The 21,280-nt window shown below is 39.9% G+C and overlaps 1 protein-coding gene across 1 annotated transcript in view; it reads left to right on the forward strand.

Moving 5' to 3' along the window:
* Positions 1-21,280, forward strand: part of PRKDC (protein kinase, DNA-activated, catalytic subunit) — a 130,176-nt gene that overhangs the window by 4,851 nt on the left and 104,045 nt on the right. Inside the window, exons 4-15 of the mRNA XM_075270572.1 lie at positions 53-127; positions 1,908-2,016; positions 4,181-4,293; positions 9,487-9,586; positions 10,968-11,023; positions 11,099-11,129; positions 15,658-15,815; positions 16,618-16,764; positions 16,895-17,059; positions 17,304-17,472; positions 18,175-18,224; positions 21,012-21,125. Of these exons, the coding sequence (XP_075126673.1) occupies positions 53-127; positions 1,908-2,016; positions 4,181-4,293; positions 9,487-9,586; positions 10,968-11,023; positions 11,099-11,129; positions 15,658-15,815; positions 16,618-16,764; positions 16,895-17,059; positions 17,304-17,472; positions 18,175-18,224; positions 21,012-21,125 (1,287 nt within the window). The remainder of the gene's footprint in view (positions 1-52; positions 128-1,907; positions 2,017-4,180; positions 4,294-9,486; positions 9,587-10,967; positions 11,024-11,098; positions 11,130-15,657; positions 15,816-16,617; positions 16,765-16,894; positions 17,060-17,303; positions 17,473-18,174; positions 18,225-21,011; positions 21,126-21,280) is intronic.

Here is a 21,280-nt window from a genome sequence, read left to right on the forward strand (position 1 = left end):
TTGTTTGTTCTCTACTTTTTTTAAATTCATTTTGTTTTGTTTTTTCCCTCAGAAAATATGTGTCATTGTATACACAAAAGAAAAATATGCAAAATGTAAAGTAGCCGCATTAGATCTTCTGATTAAGGTAACTAAGAGTGATTTAGAAGTATGCCAGAATGTATGCCATCTGTTACCAAGTACTGAGAATGTGGCTAGATTTCCAAAATGTTGCTTTTATGCTAGGTGTATGTTTTTTAAACAATTATTACAAAATTAAATAAATCACTAAATACATTTTTATCAAAGGGGATCACATAATGTTATCCTACAAAATACTTACCGGTATGTCAGTTTAAAGGCTTTGTACAAAATTAGATTTTGGCCTGGTTCACATCTGCGTTCAGGGATTCCATTCCCCTCTCCACATGAAAAATGCGGAGAGAAAAGCACTGTCAGCAGCACTTTTCTCTCCACATTTTTTTTTTTGTAAACCGAGTAGAAACCCCATGGACCTCATTATAGTCTATGGGTTCTGCGGGTTTCCTAAGGTAACAGCTTTTTTGTCTGGATTAAGTTTCCATTCAGGGGGTCTGCAAACAGACTCCCCGAACAGAAACCTGAACGTAGATGTGAAACTTGCCTTAAGGGTGTCATTTTTTTTATCTCCAGATACAGTGTCTTTTGAATTGCATAGTTCTGTTAACTAGGGAATGTGTCACCAAAAGTGGCTTACTTTTTAAACCAGGTTTTTAAAAAGAAACACATTTTTTAAGAATTTTTGATGATTTTATTTTAAAATTTTCATGTCATTATCTATATTCTATATTTATAATAAAAAAGAACCAAAACTACAATATCCTGAAATGTTCACTCTGTCCACTAAATCCTAGTAGGAGCCTTACACTTACTAATTCTGTTGGGTTTCCATTGCAGCAGTGACCTCATTTACATCACAAACAAGACAGACAGGATCACTATAGAAGATCACACACCAATAGTGACCCATCATTACATCCACCACTAACAATAAAGGATAATTCACAACTTATCTACTCCTCCTGTCTGATTAGAACATATCTAGATTAGTTGCATAATATACATGAAATAAATATCCCAATGCCGACTGTGTTTTCAATTAGTGATATCTCTGGAAGTAATGCAGATAGCACTGCTGTATAGAGGGAATATCCCTTCATGTGACTCCAAATGCAAGATTGTGCATTTTATAATGTCCATGAAATAACAGTTTGGACTGAACCTCCCTTCAGGGATAGATCTCAATACAAAAACAAGGGAAAAGAATAAAGAAATGCAGGACTTTGCAGAAATTTGTTAATAAAGTTTATTAAAAAGTGTATTATTGACTCAAATACTACCAGAAAATCAAAAATTGGCGGAAAGTTTAGTTGCGCTTTAATGATACCATGAATGTGGATGAGAAATCTAATTTACACACTGTGGAGAAAAATCTGTAGTAGTTTGTATGTTAAATCCGTTATTGTCATGTAAGCATGCCCACTGTGGAAAATCGGTACTTGTGGGCATACCCTTACAAAGGCACAGAAACTGGGTCTGTTTCATCCTTGCAATATCTGCTCTTGGGTCTTCACTAAGAAAATGTTTGTACAGGAATGAATATGACTCTAGCTAAGAAAGGAAGATATGCTAAAATTAAACTGGAGTTACAAAGCGTATACACAGTTGCTATCAGGATGCACACGAGAATTATTACTTTATTTTTGGGGGAATTATTAACTGAGCCAACAATCTTTAAATGGAATTTGAAAACTGCAAGGTACATTGTATATTTTTTTTCCATTTTCTGCTGATTTACCTACAGCGCCTACAAAACACCTCTTACTTGGTAAATTTACATTTGATTAGTGAGAATATTTAAAAATATTTTTTTTTATATGTAATTTCAGTTATTACAGCTCCTAAAGAAGTCCTACAAAATTGAAGAATTTAAAATCTCTGAAATTTTCAATAAATTTTATGGTGAACTTGCTAATAAAAGCAAATTAACAGATACAGGTAATTTCTATCACTTCTTCAGTACAATTTGCAATTTACAAAAATGCGCCCAGTCTCCGCTTTGTGGGTTTCTGTCTTCTGCCCGAGAAACTGGACAGGAGACAGAAACCCGGCAGTCAGTGTCCGCCCGTGAGCGTGTTCTGGTCTCCGCAGCTAAACCGTTTTTTTGGTTTTTTTTAACCGGACACAAAGTCCTGCATGTCCGACTTTGTGTCTGGTTAAAAAAAATGGTTTCGCCACGGAGAGGTAGAAGACGCTCATGGGTGGACACTTTTCAAACCCATTCAAGCGAATGGGTTTGAAAACTGACAGCCGGTTTCCGTCTCCTGTCCAGTTTCTCGGGCAGAAGACAGAAACCTGTAAAGTGGAGACTGGGCGCAGGTGTGAACCCGCCCTTATTGTTAAAATTTTTATATCAGTCTTTGTGTCACTATGTACCAGTTGCAGCTGGTTATATGTTCATCTGCTACTCTTATTACAACTAAAATGACCTAATTTAAAGAGGACCTTTCATCAGATCGGGCACATGCAGTTTTATATACTGCTGGAAAGCTGACAGTACGCTGAATTCAGCGCACTGTCGGCTTTCCCGATCTGTGCCCTGGGTAAAGCACTATCGGTCCCGGTACTGTAGCGCTTTACAGTCAGAAGGGCGTTTCTGACAGTTAGCCAGGGACGCCCTTCTGCCCAGCAGCGCCTATTGCGCTGTACAGTGGAGCGGGGAGTAACTCCCCCCTCCCTCTCCTGATAATACTCGTCTATGGACGAGCTGTGTGAGCAGAGGGAGGGAGGCGTTCCTCCCCGCTCACACTGTGCAGCGCGATAGGCGCTGCTGGGCAGAAGGGCGTCCCTGGCTAACTGTCAGAAACGCCCTTCTGACTGTAAAGCGCTACGGTACCGGGACCGATAGCGCTTTACCCAGAGCACAGATCGGGAAAGCCGAAAGTGCGCTGAATTCAGCGCACTGTCAGCTTTCCAGCAGTATATAAAACTGCCTGTGCTCAATCTGATGAAAGGTCCTCTTTAAGTAGAACAGTAAACTGAACACAAACAAGGGTTTTTTGGTAATTAAAAGATACTGTCACTCCTCACCCATAAACCCGACTTGTCTGCATTACTAATATAGTTTTTGAGAATTGTTCCATTCCTATTATTGCTCCTAGAAATTTGAGAAAAAATTGACAATTGGGTATTGCCATTCCCTTTGACAAATGTTGTGACCCTACACAGTGTATTACTGTGAGCAGTAATTGTACAATGTCAGACAGTGGAGGAACACGACCTTAAATAGGACTTATTCATGTCTTATAAGACAGGACATATTACTAATCATAACAAAGCTGTGCGCTGAACTCAGAACCTTTTGCAGTTTCGTCTGTAGGTTCCTGGTTCCAGACATATTAGTGCCTTTCGGTTTTACACTTGCAGCTTTGTACTGTGAAGGACAGCAATCCTACTGCACAGCACTGATGCTGAACTGGAAGACCAGCTCCTGACAGTACGAGGATATAAGTAAGCAAAGCTAATGGTACTGGTATCTCTGCAACTGGAGATACCAGTGCCACTGCTTAGTAATAATATATAATATGCCCTGTAACAGAGAACATGAAAGATCCTCTTTAACTGGTTCTGTTCAATTGTCTGTATATAAATATCCTGGAGGAATTGCGGGAATGGGCGATGCAAAGTTAAAAAGAACAGATGAACTCGAATGGTCAGACAGTTATTTACTTAGACATTTACAGAGATCCTCTTTACATGGACATGTTAATGTTGGAAGAGAGAATGAACAATTATTTTATGGCATTGGCTCAGTTCAGCTAATTCTTTCATTGTATAGCACAGGAATGTCAGAAAGATTTCTTGTACGTTCCTGTAGAAATTAATGTGATCATTTTGCATCTTTAGTTATTGTTTAGCAAGGTCCTTAGGAGTTATTTACATTCCCATATAGATGTCGGTGAGATTACTCAGTTGTATGTTTAGTTAAAAACAGAACTACATTATGTCAGAAGATGTGAAATATACAATCTAATCCTATTTACGCTTTACAACATACAGCATTCCTATGGCAGGTTAATGAAACTGTTGCATATTTTGTTGCTTTAACATTTGGTTTTGTAGTCCTATGTGTCTGCTAAAATAACATGTGTATGTCCTATAGTTTTAGAAAAAGTTTATGAGCTTCTGGGAATTCTGGGCGAAGTGCAACCTAGTGATATGCTGAACAATTCGGAGAAACTCTTTCGAGCCTATCTTGGAGAATTAAAGGGACAGGTAAATGTCTATCACAACATCTTTAGTTTACAATTTGTGAACCTTTGAGAATCCGTTTTTAAACTTTGCTGCCATGTTTTTAATTTCCCCTTAAAACAGGCAAAATAGCATCCTCCCCTCCCCTGGTTTTGTATAAAATTGTAAAATCTTCAATAAAACTTTTAATAGGGAAAAAAAAAAACAGGTAAAATAAATAATGGTAGTATATTTGGGGTCCATAGGGTGTCCCATTTGTTCCAATGTTTCCCTGCTGCTGACTTGGTGATTATTTAGAATGCCAGCTGTCTAATATCAGGCTAGAACATTGAAAGGAAGAGATTTTCTCTCATTTTTTTCTCCATGATCAATGTTCAAATATAGGCTTTTATGTAAAACTAAGGTTTATGGGTAGGCCACATTGTCTTTGATGCATAAAGTATGGTGATAGTGTAAGCGTGAATATACACAGCATACCCGACTATGGGAAAATCCTTTATTAGCGAGAAATTTATCAACTGGAGGTTTATGCATACATGGAGACAGAAAGTGGTATTGTACTTGTTCTAATTGTACAGTAATGGGGCTCTAAAGTTGAGGGAGGAAATTGAGCTGGAAAATAATATATTTTATCAATGCTTACAGCTTCATTATGCGCTGTAGACAGTCATCCACTGTGGACCTGGGAATTGGTCATTGGTGATATTGGAGCACAGAGTGAAAACCGAGGCCTCCAGGGGATTACAAAAGTTTGCTAACCTATTTGTTGGGGTATCCTATGGTGAGGGTGAATGCTAAATGGGAGTGTGATGTAAGTCCACTGTTAGTCAAGTATTGGGAGGATGTTGTGGCATCTCCAAGTAAGCTTTCCATTAATGGTGCCCAGCGCAGATTGCGATTGTTTCTTGTCCTTATAGTTACTGAACTCTACTAGTGCTATTTAAAATTAGGATTTGGGATGATGTGTGCTTTCAAAGATATGGGGATGATCAAGCTGATCTTTTGCACATTGTGCATCGTACTTATTATGAACTTACATACTTGTTATGAACCGATTCGCCCATCCATAGTAGACACACACTGGTACCATTGGGAACTCCGGGAGAAAGGAGGGAGTGAAAATGCAGAAGCTTCATTACTTTTTTTTTAACATTAGGGGACAATGTGAAGGGATTAAGATTGTAGGAATACCCCTTTAAGTCTACAGTGAAGGGACAAAATAAATTCTCAGGACTGACAGCAAGCTTGAGCACCGAAGAATGCAAACTAGTCAGCATGTATATAAATATGCAGGGCTAACCTACCGAATGGGGCAGCAGGGAATACACTTTACATGTGTCTCGGCTTGGCTGGAGTATTTCTGGAAGCATCTATGTGAGAATTCCTGTCTAATATCAACCAGGCCGAGGATCTCTCCTAGGGAACTGGATGTGCAGACTATATGAGTGGGGATGTATACTGCAAGGAGAGCTGTCATTTATTGAGCTCTCATGCAACTGTGGTTAATGTATGGTAGCCAACATGGATCGGGCAAGATGGCTATTACCTAGCTGACTCTGCTTTGACCATTTCATCTATGAGATAAAACATTTTTACAGATATCTGGCATTCGCTTATCTCTCTCTCTTAAACTGAACAAATATACAAGATTGGCAGAGTTGTACAAGCCCCTTACTATGGGAGTCAGTGTATATGTGCATCACAGCACCTCCAACATGGTCTGCAGGGCAGAGCTAGGCAGACTCCCCCTATGGCTCACCATACAGAAGAGGGCGCTATCATTCTGGACTCACATACAGGACAGCAGTCCTGGCTCTTTCCACCACCAAGCCTGGCTGAGCCACAGAGCCCAGAGAAAAACTGATACCCCCAACCAAGCATCAGCCATCTGCCAAGCCAAAACCCCCAACATGCCCTGAACAAGGCTCAAATAAAAGGAGTCATTGAGAGAGACAAAGAGCGGTACATCGAGGAATGGAGAAGCGCAATAAATAACTCCAGGAAACTCACTGTGTACCAGTCACTGCAAAGAGACTACACCATGGCCACCTACCTGGAGAGAATACGCCACCCCAAACACAGACAGACCCTGAGCCGGTACACACTGAGCGCCCACAACCTGGAGATGGAGACGGGGCGACACAGGCAGACGTACAAGCCACGGGAGAACAGAATGTGCCAGCACTGTGACCAGGGGGCCCTAGAAGACGAGGCCCATTTCCTGCTACACTGCACCAAATACTCAGCTGTGAGGGCCGTCTACTACCAAAGACTCTCTGCCCACATCCTAGACTTCATATCTGCAGACGAGAAGAGGAAACTCTACATCCTACTGGGAGAAGAAGAGGCCACTGTGGAGATCGCTGCCCAATACGTGTCCAGCTGTCACCAAACAAGAGGAATATGAAACTCTACGGACTGTTATACCCCAAACCACCTGCCCCACCCCACCTCCCCATATAGCGGTCACCAACTAAGAGGAAGTTGAGACTCCATGGACTGTTATACCCCAAATTAGCCACCACCCCCCTTACCCCATACTCTCCCCCTCGACTCCAACTCTCCCCCCCCCCCACTTTACTAGCTTTAGCAATGCCAAATATCCATTCGGATGTGCCAATAAAACCGATTTGATTTGATTTGATATGGCTGCTATAAGATATACACACTCCTGGGTATGAGGAGAGCTTAGGATAGACTGACACCTGCTGGCCGAGGTGTGGAATTATCATTTTATCATTCTAGTATAAGGAAAATGTTTGTTTTATCATTCTAAGCATTCTACCTTCATAATGGGGAAACTCTCACCATGGCCCAGATGTATTAATAGTTAGACAGTGCAAATTGATCAGTCTGAAAATTTGGCAGATTTATCACTTTGATGCAGAATAATAAATCTGATGTATTCTTAGACTGTTTAGTGTATTTTGGCATTTTTTTGGATCACTGTGGCACATTGAAGCCACACTACCTTTTTTGAGAATCCACACCCACATGGCTTGGAAGTCAAATTTTTTTTTTTATTTAAAACCAGATGCACCACATTGCATTAGAGATAACGCATGTTTATGCTATTGTGAGTTTGTAACTACAGTAGTAACTACAGTTGATGGACCTGAAGCTCTATACGGTGTACAGAGCTCCATACACTTCAGTAGGAAGAGTATGGAGCAGGACTGCTTCAGGCCATATACCTGGTATATGGCTTTTGGCAGCCACATCAGCTTGGGTGTCGGACCTCAAACAATGTGATGCTAATGGCCTATCCTGTGTGTAGGATATCAGTATCAAAATGTTCAGATCCTGGACACCCCTTTAAAGCTGAAGCCCCACGTTACCGAAAAACACAGCTTTTTTTTGCTGCAGATTTTCTGTTTTGTTTTTTTTTTTTTGTTTGTTTTTGAGGCAAAGCCAAGAGAGGGGATTGAGCAGAAGGGAGAAGTATAAGAACTTCCTATATTTGGCCCATTCCTATTGTAGACATATTGGAGAGATTCTCCTTTTCATATGACACCAAAAGCAAATTTATACATTTTATGTCCAATAAATGAAGTATGAAGTGACCCGGCACTACCCTCATTTTCTGCACATATTACACAACCCGTACTCCATACACAGTAATATTCAGTGAGGCAGGAACAGCGCTCAATACAGAAACAAGGGAAAAAATACAGGATAACATTTGTTAATAAAGTTTATTGCAAAATTTATTTATGACACAAATACTGCCAGAAAATCAAAAGTTGTCCGAAAGTTTAATTACTCTTTATAATGTATACATTTAATATCCACAGCCAATAATGTATTGGAAATTACAGACTTTACAGTATAAGGGCTCGTTCACATCTGCGCCCGGTCTCCGTTCTGTAGGTTTCCGTATCCTGCACAAAACAGAGGCAGGAGACGGAAACCTGCAGGACTCTTTCATGGCCATTCATTTGAATGGGTATGAAAGCTGTGCGGTGGTGAGCGTTTTATGCTCTCCGCCGCGAAACCGGTTTTTTAAAATCGGACACAGAGTCGGACATGCAGTACTCTGTGTCCGATTTTAAAAAAACGGTTTTGCGGCGGAGAGCATAAAACGCTCACCGCCACTCACGGCCGGACCCGCTCTGACAGCTTTCCGTCTTCTGCATGCAGAAGACCTGAAAGCTGAGAACGGAGACCCGAACGCTAGTGTGAACCTAGCGTAAAGGGGTTTTCCAACTGCATTTTGTTGTCCTCATGATAGGTCATCAAAAAGGAATCAGTTGTGGTCTGACCCTTACTGATCAACTTGCAGATTTGCCATGACCTCTTTCCTCCAGCGGCGTAACTACCAGGACATTAGGGGGCCCGGCGCCAGTGCTACCGCTGCAGATTTATTTATTTTTTTGTTTTTTTTAATAGACCGTTACCTGATGGAGTAACTGCAGCAGGTAACGGGCCCTATTTACTTACCGATCCTGGTTCCTCCTTGCGGAGGCAGCTGTGAGCAGGAGTCAGGATTAATAAGCAAGGCCATGGGCCAGCGAACCCCACAAACACTATTATTATACTCAGGGGTAGGGGTCTTTTCAGACCCCTGACTATAATGATCTGAGGGCTAGGAGAGGTAAGGGAAAATAAAATAATTTTTTTTAAAAAAAACCCCGCTGTTACTTACCTCTCCTGGGCTCCGAAAGGCTTCAAGCCTACTTGGTGAAGTCACAGACGTCACGTGGGCTGAGGCTTGTGTCCTAACGCGTCGCGACCAAGCTCAAGTGACATCTCTTCCATCATTGAAGATAGCCGGCATCAGCAGGGAGTGCGCTGGAGCACAGGAGAGGTAAGTAACATTGTTTTTTTTAACAGTATAATAATTGTTCATGGGTGGTCCTTTAGCCAATGTAAGACAGGATGGCATTCAGGTAAAATAATTGGAATGATTGATGTGGGCAAGTTCACTACAATTAATTTAGCCGACTTCCGATTTTAAGCCCTAATTCCTATTAGTTTGAGGTTTTGTCATTTTTTGTTCCTTTATAAACCATGTATTGGATAATGCACTGTGCACTAAATCTGTGTTTGTAAAGGCTTAAAAAGCTCTTATCATACAGAATAAAATCTTAATTTTCTACAAAACTCTATAAACTATTAAATACAGTATTTCAGTTTTGGTCTCATTTCCAAATGACTTTTACCATGTATCATTTTGTATCACAGTTTATTTTTTTATTTTTGATTGTATCCTTCTAGATGACTTCCTCCACAAGACAGCCTAAGTTATCAGTGGTATCTGGATGTCTGAGAGGATTATCGGCACTCTTGATTAATTTTACAAAATCTGCAGAGGAAGGTATGGTTATTGTTTCTTATATATAAAGTATATGGTCTTTCAGCAACCAGTGTACAATATTTCCAGAGAATTCTGGACTGTATTACTCATTTTAATATAAAAAGATGTTGAATAGAAAAGTGCGTCTGTGGAAATTTACTGAGCTATGCAAGCTAAAATTATGGCTGATGGTTGTGCCTTTTTTTACTGTGATAAGTAGGGCCTTATTTTTATGTAGTGTTTTTTCCCCCATATTTTTTCTTTATCTGACAAAATTTAGATAAGGCTTTTATTAAATATATATATATATATATATATATATATATATATATATATATATTTTCCACTGGAAGTTTAGATGATGCATACAGCCTCTTATACTGTACGCTAGAGCTGGTCGGGGTCCTCTAAGACCCAGCAGCTCCTGGAGTTCCTGGCTCCCTTGTGGCAGAGGGGGAACAACATCATGGTGACTCCATTAGCTGCATACACAGTGACTGGAAACTGTTCCAGCCTTCCCTATGGGATGTGTGACTCTAGTAACAGCTGGCATCCCGTTTCTAAAGATGCACGATTTTCATACTTTGATGTAGTACAGGTGTTAAAAAACAAAACAAAAAAACAAACAAAAAACCTTCTCTTTTCCATTATAAAGGCTAGTTTTCTCCCCCCTCTACTTAACTAACTTTCACTCTGAGAATCTGAAGTGGCCTGCAGGGTACATGACTCTTAGGGTAAGTTCACACGGGGAGTGTAAAGGCGGATTTTGGGACCGAGAGTGACATGTCACTCTCGGCTCAAAACCTGCCTGCCACGACTGTCGCGGCTTCCCCATCCGGAGTAGGCTCAAATGAATGGGCTGATGCCGGAAGTTGTGCCGCTAGGCGGACGCCGCAGATCAATGAGCCACGAAGTCCGCCTGAAGAAAGGGGATGTCGATTCCTTTTGCCGCTCACGGAAAATAGTAGCCTGTCGGTCTCCATAGACCACCATTGTGAGGGGGCGGATTATGATGTGGATTACGCGCCATAATCCGCCCCCTCTGTGCCGCGTGAACTAGCCCTTACATGTCTATGAGTGAGTACAGAGATTGAGAATCAGTTATACAGGGTTAATTTGATCCTAAATAGAAGTTTATTCACAAAACTGCAGGCCAATAGTTCTGTATATATTTCTCACATGATATTGGACTTGTTTCTAAATGAGAGAGAAACAAAAATGTTGCAAAGTTAAATCAACAGAACATAAAATTTTGAGAATGCAGAAAAGCAGAAAACCCCTAAGCACTAAGACATTTAGAAACCATAATAGGTTAATATGTAATATAGTCTGATATATTGAGTGTGCATACATGTCCTTCTATGATTTATGCAATAATTTGAGATAATTTTTGTTCCCTTAGATGCTAGCACTTCTAAAGAAATTTTTGAATACACATTGAAGGCAATAAATCCCCAGGTACAGTAATAAGAATATTAATACAGATAAAATAGAAATGATTTCTTTGTATCATTTGTGTTTTCTTTTCTGCAGATCGACCTGAAGAGATATGCTGTGCCTTTAGGTGAGTTTTTTTTTATTTTTATTTTTGATTTGTTTGATTGCAGTATAACTGCTTGGAAAAAAAACGACCTAAAACCATTTTATTTATCATTAAAAATTAGCTATTGGTGGCTATAAATAATCTAGTCATTCTAGATGAATCAGACAGGGCCCAGAAAGCCCTATTTACCTGAAGCAGTGATCAGGCTCCCTGATCTCCAGAACTCCTATCAACATATATTCTATTGCTCCTGTTGAGACTAATATACAATTTGCTACTTTTTACTATTAACATATTTCCCCATCAATATATTACAACCAAAACTCTTATTTATTGTGTACTAGTAGAATACCCACAGCTTTGCTCGCGGAAAATATGTTTAATTGTTGGTTATGCTAAAGTAAAATTTTCAGTGTCACACTGAAATTGACATTTTCAGAGCTACAGTAAATCTTTACATTTTTATTATTTTGGCATTTTACTAATTTGTCATAACATTGATGTGAACAACAACTCTTTTTTTTTTTTTTTTTCTCAACATTTTTATTGATTTTACATATGCAATACATATTATGTAGTATGAACTATTACAGCTATTTTTTGAACTATTTTTTGTTAAAAATGAAAATTTCTGCACCTTACACAAACATAGAAAACATTTACACTCAATTAACAAAATAGTACAGTGATGGCGAACCTTTTAGAGACTGAGTGCCCAAATTGCAACCCAAAACCCACTAAATTATCGTGAAGTGCCAACATAGCAATTTAAACTTAATACTGTACGGATCCATAATTGCAGATAGTGACGGACCCACAAATTACAGTCATGTGAATGGGGCTTTACAGAGCTTTCAATAATACAAACAACTGTACTGAAAGGTAAAGCTATCTGCATTTAGTACTTTGAACAATTAATGTTCACTATTTACATCACACAGGATCTGTTTTTATAGTGACTGTGCAATGTTCTTACATCCTATACTAATATTATGTCTGCTATAAAACAGATACTGTGTGATATAAATAGTGAGGGGACCCCAGATAGTATGATAAGCTCCGCAGTGGCTCCCCCCTACAGTATTATATGCTCCACAGTAGGCCCAGCACACAGTATTATATTCTCCACAGTAGCCCCCCACAGTGTTATATTCTCCACAGTAGGCCCCCCACACAGTATTATACGCTCCGTAGTAGCCCCCCACAGGATTATAAGCTCCACAGTGGCACCCACACACAGTATTATATGCTTATCAATGCGCCCACCTAGTATTATATGCTCCTCAGTACCCCCCCACACAGTATTATATGCTACTCAGTATGCTCTTCAGTATGACTGACTGACTGACACACACTCTCACTCACGAAGAGGCGCCGGCGTCCACCTCCTTTTGACTCACATCATCGGGCCTGTGTCGGGGCAGAGGTCAAACTCTGTAGTCAGTGTAGGCCTCGGTTGTGCGATCTGCCGCCTACACTGACAGCTTTCAGCTGTATATGCATTTGCACATACAACTGAAGGCAGCGATCGCTCATCAATGGGAATCCTGCACCGGATTCCCCGTTTGTGAGTGATCCAGGCGACCGCAGGCGTGCCAGTCTATGGAACCTCCAAATCCATAGCCCGGAGGCCCGTGAAAAATACTGTAGTGTGCCAGCAGCCACTAAGGATACTAGACATGTTATGTCATGTATGTGTGTGTGCGCATGCGATCCATGTGTATGTATGCGTGTGTGCATACATGTGTGTGGCCCGTGTATATGTATGCGTGTGTGCGCATGCGTGCATTTGTGTGTGTGTGCACGATTGTGATCCATGTGTATGTATGCGTGTGTGCATGCATGTGTGTGGTCCGTGTATATATATGCATGTGTGTATGTGCACGTGTGTGGTCCATGTACATGTATGCTTGTATGTGCACGTATGATCCATGTGTTTGTGCGTGCGCAGTGCAAGTATCCATGCATGCGGTAGTTGAGTGTGAGTACGCATGTGGTCTGTTCGTCCGTGTGCGTAGTGTGCATCCATCTGAGTGTGTTTGCGTGCATGTGTAGGCCTTGCGTGCGGGTGTGGTGTGCATGTGGTATTTGTGGGGTGGTGTTTGTGTTGTGTGTGTCTAGTGTGGTGTGTTGTGGTGTTGTGCTTGTGGGTTGGTGTATGTGTGCTGTCTGTGTGATGTTTATATGGTGTTTGTGAAATGTTTGTGTGTGGTGGTGCGGCACCTTTAGCAGCAACTCTTTGGCGCTGTCGCTATAATCCGTCCCTGTCAGTCACAACTGTTGTTTTCCCCTCAGCACTTTCACATTTCCCCATTATATGTATAGGGCCTAACTTCGGAGGCCCCAATCTCATGACGGGAGATGCTAGTGAGATGTAACGTGCGCAGTATTCTGCTCCTGTGGATGGAGAGGAGGCGTGCCAAATTTCACCCAAATTGGGCGAGAACTGTGGATTTGTATAGAGCGGACTACTACAGGATTTGAATCTTATATATATAGATTAACAGTTGATTGAGAGATGTTTTTTTTTTCTACAACGTTGCATTCAGAGAGCACTTAATTCCTTTTTGACATTGTTGTATACAGCTTGGTTTATGTAGGTTGTTTTAATTTATCACTTCAACTTTTTTATTTGGGTCCATTTCACAGTGAGAAAAATTAATTCTTTTTTTTTTTTTTGTTTTACTACATTTCCACGATAATAATTTTTTAAAAAAATCAGATAATTTTTATTAACAAATTTTTATGCACATAAATTCAAACAATCGACAAAACAACAGAAACACAACAACAATTCAAAGTAAATATGGCGACAAAATCCGACATATAAAGAGAGGAAGTCAATTTGGACCCCCCACTAAATCTTCCGAACATCCTACGATTCATAGCAAGTAATAGCGCTCAAGGGATCAGGGAAAAGATAAAATAGAAGTGAGAGATCTATCCCTAATCAGAGACTGGGAGGGAAGGCCAGGTGGATCCAACCATGCCCCCCCAATTTTTTCAAATTTGGGCCTTTCTTTGTATACATACTCTCCTCTTCAGTCTAATAATATTATATCTGGAATGTTTATGAAAAATAAAATCCAAATACTGAGAGTTTGATATGTACCAGACAGGATTACTTCTCTCATCACAAGCTATGATCAGCAGTCCTTCACTGTAGTCAATAGATGGGTGATAGGACGAGGAAGCCTGCATCAGATTTTCTGTCTGCACCTGCGCAGTGTGCCAACTGATGGAAATATTACTCTATGGAAAAGAAGAAAATCTAGATTAAAATCACCCATATGCTGGAAAAAAAATGAGATTTTATTTTCAGGCAAAATAACCTTGCCCTTTGACTTTAAGTTTTCATCAGTATTGCATTTTGGGGTAGATATTGATTAGTTTTACATTGTCTTCCATTGTCTTGAAAACACAGGTACACAATGGCAAGCCTAATATTTCTAGCTTGTGCATTTGTGTACTGTCTAATAGTGGTTGCTGGCAGTGTATGGGGGAGGGGAGCTCATGACAGGTTCCCTTTAATTTACATTCTTAGTTTCATTGTACTGTGTATTTCTAAATTGTGTCACAGAACTAAAATACAGGGCTCATATTGTGTCCAGAATGATCCCAGATACTTATTGAGTCCAGAAGCCACATTGATTATGACATGGGGCGTCCTTGTAGCAGATAGGATGGTAACCCTAGAGATGATTTTATCCACATCCATATGGTCGAATCTGTGTTCCTTTATGCCAAATAAAAAAATGAAAAGCCAATTCATGGTTTTTGTATTGCTTCTACTAAGTGTCTGAATAAGTACTGTACAAACACATTACAAGCTTAGTGCTGCAGTATATATTTACTAGTTTGACAGCTCATGTCATGTGTATAATGATACTCAACATACTCATTTACTCACTTAATGACTGGGCCATTTTACCTAGCTATAGCGGTTTTTGTTCAGGTCTGAAATAATTTTTGCAATTTTTATTTTTTTTCGATTAAGTATCCTGGAACACAAAAGGGGGCATGTCTTTTTTTTGTAATAGCACAAAGTAGTATTGCTTTTCTTTTTAGGTCTTAAATTCTTATTATTTTTTTCTTTTAGTATTTCAAATTATTATTAGTATTTTTGATTTTATTTTTGCATATTTGATACGGCCTTGTAGTACTCACCGCACAGCTGATGTTGGTTCTTTATAACTAAGCAGCTCTTGCAGTTCAGTATGCAGTGTTCAATAAAGCAGGTTTTCTCCATCCCTAACAGTTGTTTGAGCGTCTCCCCGCTCCTGCAGCTGCTCGGGCCACATATATATATATATATATATATATATATATATATATATATATATATATATATATATATATATATATATATATATATATATATATACAGTATATATATGGAAAGATAAACTAGTACCTCTTTGCTGAGTTAATTGTCGACTGCCGAGGTGTATGGAGTCTCTGGGTGGTCTGCAAATACTATGGTAGGAAAACAGCTTTTCTCATCTTCTTTCTAATTTTTCTTTCAATTTTTGACTGGTATACGTTGCAGCCGGCCTGAATCTTCTTGCTCTACACACATCCCAGTTTAGTCCTTATATCATGGACAACTATCAGGTTATATATGAAGTAATGTCAAAATGGTGCGGTCACATAAATCAGGAAATGAAGAAAACTGCATTTGCTGCTCTGGACTCCTTTCTGAAGCAAGTATGTGTGTTATTTGTCTACCTTATAAAAGGAACTGAATGGCAGCTATTATTTTAACATTGTAGTTAATAATTATGTATGACACAGAATGCTGTAGCACTTTTTATATTAAGAAATAGGACTTAATATAGGAAATGTTTTTATATGAACTGCATTAATGGAGCTTAAATAAAACCTTTGAAACATCAGCAGCAGATCTGCACTTCCAGCTTTAGGCCTTATTCAGATGTCCGTGTTTTGCATCTGTGATTGCAAGTACAAACCAGGACTGAGACAAAAATACAGAACAGATACAAATCTTTCCATTATACTGTACCTTCGTTTTGTGTAGTCTACTTTTCTGATTTTGGAAACGGTGGCTCATTCCACCCAAATGGAGGACCAGGGGTAGACGAGCATCAATTCTTTATTTTATTTTATTCTATTTTACACCTCTCTGGTTTTTCCATTTATTATGGAATACCTCTTTTAAGGTTAGGGCTAATATAAATAGATAAATAGGAGTTACTGAATCTGCATAGCTCAGCTGCCTTCTGCTTTTTCTGTAACTCTTGCCCTTAATTCTCTCTCTCTTTTTTTTTATTAATATAAATATAAATCTTCCTCTTGTGGTTGGGTGAACATTATTGACATCTCAACCTGGCGTCTCTGAGATGGGCATATACCCACAGCCATCTTAAATAAAGCCTTATTGGGTAGATTTATCTTTGGACTTCTGTGTGCTGGTTTATTATGTATATAAAACCCAGCCCTTGATGTGTTTGGATTTGCTGCATTAGATATTTTTATCCATCTTTCCTAGATAGCCTTGCTGGTCACCAATGATGCTGTAGCTCACAAGGACAAGTTACAGTTCTTCATGGAACAGTTTTATAAAATCATAAGAAAGATGGAGGCGTCTAACAAGGAGCTTTCTATTGCTATTCGAGGATATGGACTATTTGCAGGGGTATGATTTTCCTTCTTTTTTTTTTATATATGTTTGGATCACACAACACCGATCACTTGTGGCATCTGCCAAACCTCTTTGCATTTAATGTTTTTCACACCCTTTTTGTATTTATTTTTTTAATTTAAAGCCATGCAAAGCCGTTAATGCCAAAGATGTGGATTTTATGTATATTGAGCTTATTCAGCGTTGCAAGCAAATGTACCTCACAGAGGCAGAGACAGAAGATGACAATGTATATCAGCTACCAAACTTTCTACAGGCGATAGCAAGTGTCATACTCTATATGGACTCTGTAAGTACATAACTTCTTTTGAGAAAAATTTGTTGCTCTCTCACTTTTCTGACTTCTTGTTTAATGACCTAAGCAAAACAAAACATTTCCTCTGTAGGCTCCCTATATACTAAAAGGGAGTACTGGGATATTACTATTGTGTGTATCTAAGCAAAGACTTTTTTTAACATGGTTTTATAAAAATGTCTTCCAAAAATCTTCTTGTAACAACTAAACCCCAATTTATACTGTGCTTTCCCATCAGATCCCTGAAATATACACTCCTGTGCTCGAGCGCCTTCTGGTTGTTCAGATAGAAACATTTCCACAATACAGCTCAAAAATGCAGTATTTGTGCAGCAGGTCAATCATCAAAGTGTTTCTATCTTTGGCGGGAAAGGGACCTGTTCTTTGGAGCCTGATCAGTACTGTGGGTGAGTACATCACCTATGGGAGGTTTTCAGACTTTTGATGTTGATGGCATATCCATAGTGGCCACGCTTGGCAGAGCACCTGTATTCATTTGTGCTCTCCGTTTATCATTCTTTTTGTTTTGGGCTGGCAGTGTGTGGTGATCGAAATGACCCCAAAAGGAAACTGCTCCGGCACTTACGCTACAGGTGCACCAATCCGTTAATTTACATATGTATTAAGTTTACAATCCTCAGGGGCAGGTTTGCATTTCGTTGAAATCATAGTCCATGCTGTTTATGAGTAGCACCTACAACAGCATATAAGAGGGTTAAAAGAAAACGGGATGAAAATTGTTTTTATTCTTTTTACATTTACAACTAACGATTAGAGTGGAATTTAATGATGGTTATGTATTCTGTGCTGAGACAGCTTCATCCATGCGGTCATAAATTTGTTGCATTATGTGTCAAAACAGTCTTAAACAGCAGTGTTGCCAACAAAAGAAGATATATCCACTTGATTGCTAATGGCTTATGCTGAGGGCCGGGCATTGCCTTTCATAGGAGTTGTTTGACATGTCATCTTATACCCAGTTTGTTAGTTTTGTTTAATTCGCTAAGTACTGTAGTCCTACATTGTAACAAAATATCAAAAAATGATTTCTCAATATATATATATATATATATATATATATATATATATATATATAAAATGTCTTACAGTACATCAAGGATTAATCCGAGTCTGTTCCAAGCCTGTCAGATTTGAAAAGGTAATTATTTAAGATTAGATATTATACTAGTGAATAATGATTTAAGTCTCTTTCACATGAACATTTTTTTCTCTGCTTGGTGTTCCTTAAAAAAACAGGAAGCATACATTTTCTTTTTTATGGACAGAAGTTCAGTTGATAAAAACAATGTTGCATGTATTAATTTATCTCTGAAAGTCTAAGCCATTCAGGTCTATAGAGCTGGGAAAAGAGAAAAGGACTTGTTATCAATGTCCTGTCCATGATTCATCTGTTTTTCACAGATTCAGTTCTAGATGATTCTAGAAAATAAAGATCGCTGTGGAATTTTTTTGTTTTTTGTCAGATACGCAGATTGGACAAGGATCATAAATAGAAAAACACTAGGATGTACAGTGTCCTTTTTTTTCTATTGTTCTTAATATAGATTGCATTTAATGGGCACTGCCGCACTGATTCTGGTGTAGTTGGAATTTTTTTCTCTAGCCCCACTGTCTCAAAGCAATAAGTGTGGTTAGTTTTGATGCCTTATATGCTACCAGCATCTGCCCGCGACTTCTTCCACGGGTCGTTGTTGTCGCTAAGCCTCTGTTATGTAGTCAGTTGCTGGTGCGGATGATACGCCCGCTCGCACGTGTCGGCTCTCTTCCATATCTCTGTAACTGTGCTGTATACCCAGGTGTGCCCCGGAAGCCGCTAAACCAACCTCGGGCGCAGCCTCCCCTCCCGCACGCTCCTGCTAAGGCACCTACGCGCCCACCCGCAACCCTGTGCCCCCACCACCCCTGCGTCCCCCCACCCAACACCAACCAGTGCGCGCACCCCCACCCCCGCGCCCCCCCCTCCTCCCGGACCACTGGCCCCCGCGTGTACCTGTGAGCTTATAGTTGGGAGAGTGCGCTGTGTTGCAGCTGCATGCACGCTAGGGTACATCGCTGAATTAGGCCTTTTAACACTGCAGTATTCCTCCGTTGTCGCCGAGATGGCAAAAGGTAAGGTGCCGAACTCTGTTCCCCCTGACCCTCCCATTCGCCCCCCCTCCCCCATTGACACGCGGTCGGCGTTCTTACGGTACACGGGAGAGCCGATGAACACTGTATGCCCCCAAAGCCAGGCTTCATGCTCGCTCCGGTCGATCCCACAGATGAGCCTCCATGTTCTGCACTCCGCTCTGTGCCGGGCTGCATCCTCCCACACCATAGCACGCTCCAATCATCAAGCACTGCTAGGGCCTGTGATGACGTCATCACAGGTCCTCAAACTTACTCCCAACCAAACTTTGGTGCTTGCGGTGGTGATTCCCGGCCACTCACGGGGATGGTAAGTAGCCTATATTCTATTCCGGCCGGCATTCTATGGCTGTGTGAATTCTGAGTACAATCCATGTGGCGGTGTAGGAACAAAGGATTGAGGAACAAATATTCAAACATCCAAACACACAAACTTTCACATTTATAATATTAGTAGGATTTAGTCTTTTTATAGTCTGGTGGGCAGTGTCAGGCAGGAGCAGACAAGGGGGTGTGATTCTGAGCTCTGACACTGGCTTGCCTGTAACTGCATACTCCTGCCTAACACCAGCCATCTGACTATACAGAGTCTAAGTAGCATATCAGGTTCCAAACCTAACCTGCACTGACTGCTCGGGAATGGGTAGAGCTAAGGATCCATGCAATTGTGCCGGAATCAGAGGAGCAGCGCCTATTAACAAATGCTAAGAACTGGAATTGGTGGAAATGGTGAAAAGTTCTTTCTAATGAAATCCCAGTGTATACACTGTGAACAGTATAGTTCAAAACTGTCTTGGATTAATAAATATGATGAATAAAGCCCACTTTTGCATATATAATTTCTGGATTATGTTGTTCATGTATGTATCCTTAGTGAATATAGTATTTATGCATGTGTTATCAGTGTATTGCATTGGTATCTGTGTATAGAAGTAATGTCTGGGGGGGGGGGGGGTGTCAGTGGTGAAAATGTTTTTTCCTGCCATCAAGACCAGATACTACCAAGACTGGTTTTATTGTTTTACAACTAGTTGTCTATAACAAACCCAGTCAGGCATACACATGAGTTGTACATAACCGAGATCTCAGCCTCCCGAATGCAGTGACTTATCCCTCTGACCTGTTATCACCGGACAAGATGAGCACTGAGGAATAATCTAACATAGCAGTCAAACGAAGTAGCATTGTTAAAGCAATGTATTTAGGAAAACTCTTGAATTTACATACGCTAGCAGTATACATGGGATCCTTGAGACAGGAATACCTCTTAAAATTTGCAAACAAGTCTTTTATATGAGTTCTCTTGAGAAGTAAGATTTTTAGCTACTTATGAACAAAGTGAACAGCCATCTGACACATTCAAAACCACTCATTCTTTGGTTAAACAAACAAGGATTTCTATTAAAATAATCCATGTTCTCCTGTCTTTAATGTCAGTGCCTATCAGATTCCACTAGTGCTTATTTAGGCATCTTCAGTAGAGATGAGCGAGTACTATTGGAAACGGCCGTTTCGAATAGTACGCACCCATAAGAATGAATAGAAGCGGCCGACACGCAGACTTTGCCGTCCACTTAGCCCTCTGCGTGCTGGCTGTGTCCATTCATTCCTATAGGTGTGTGCTATTCGAAACTTGAGTTTCGAATAGTACTCGCTCATCTCTAATCTTCAGGAATATGCCACTGAAAAGATTAGAAGATTAAAAATTTCCATCTACAGTATTAATAATGATTACCTGTGTGTAGAGAGATCTTGCTTTCTTCATAAGCTGTTTTACCATTCATTGTCTTTGCTATAGGATGAATATGGGGCAGACGATTCTGGTGAGGTCCGTTCTGGAAAGTGGAAAGTTCCTACTTATAAAGACTATCTTGATCTCTTCCGTAGCCTTTTGAACTGTGATCAAATAAAGGTACAATGTTTTCCTTTTCCTTGTTTGGGACTCTAGGTTAGGTTACTACATTTTTTTTTTCATCGTTCTTAATTTACGTTAAAGGGGTTTTACCATGATCATCACCATGCTTAAATTAATAAACAATGAAAAGTTAATTAAAGTAATTAAAAAAT

The sequence above is a fragment of the Leptodactylus fuscus genome, chromosome 4 (assembly GCF_031893055.1).
Source record: "Leptodactylus fuscus isolate aLepFus1 chromosome 4, aLepFus1.hap2, whole genome shotgun sequence".
NCBI classification, from domain to species: domain Eukaryota; kingdom Metazoa; phylum Chordata; class Amphibia; order Anura; family Leptodactylidae; genus Leptodactylus; species Leptodactylus fuscus.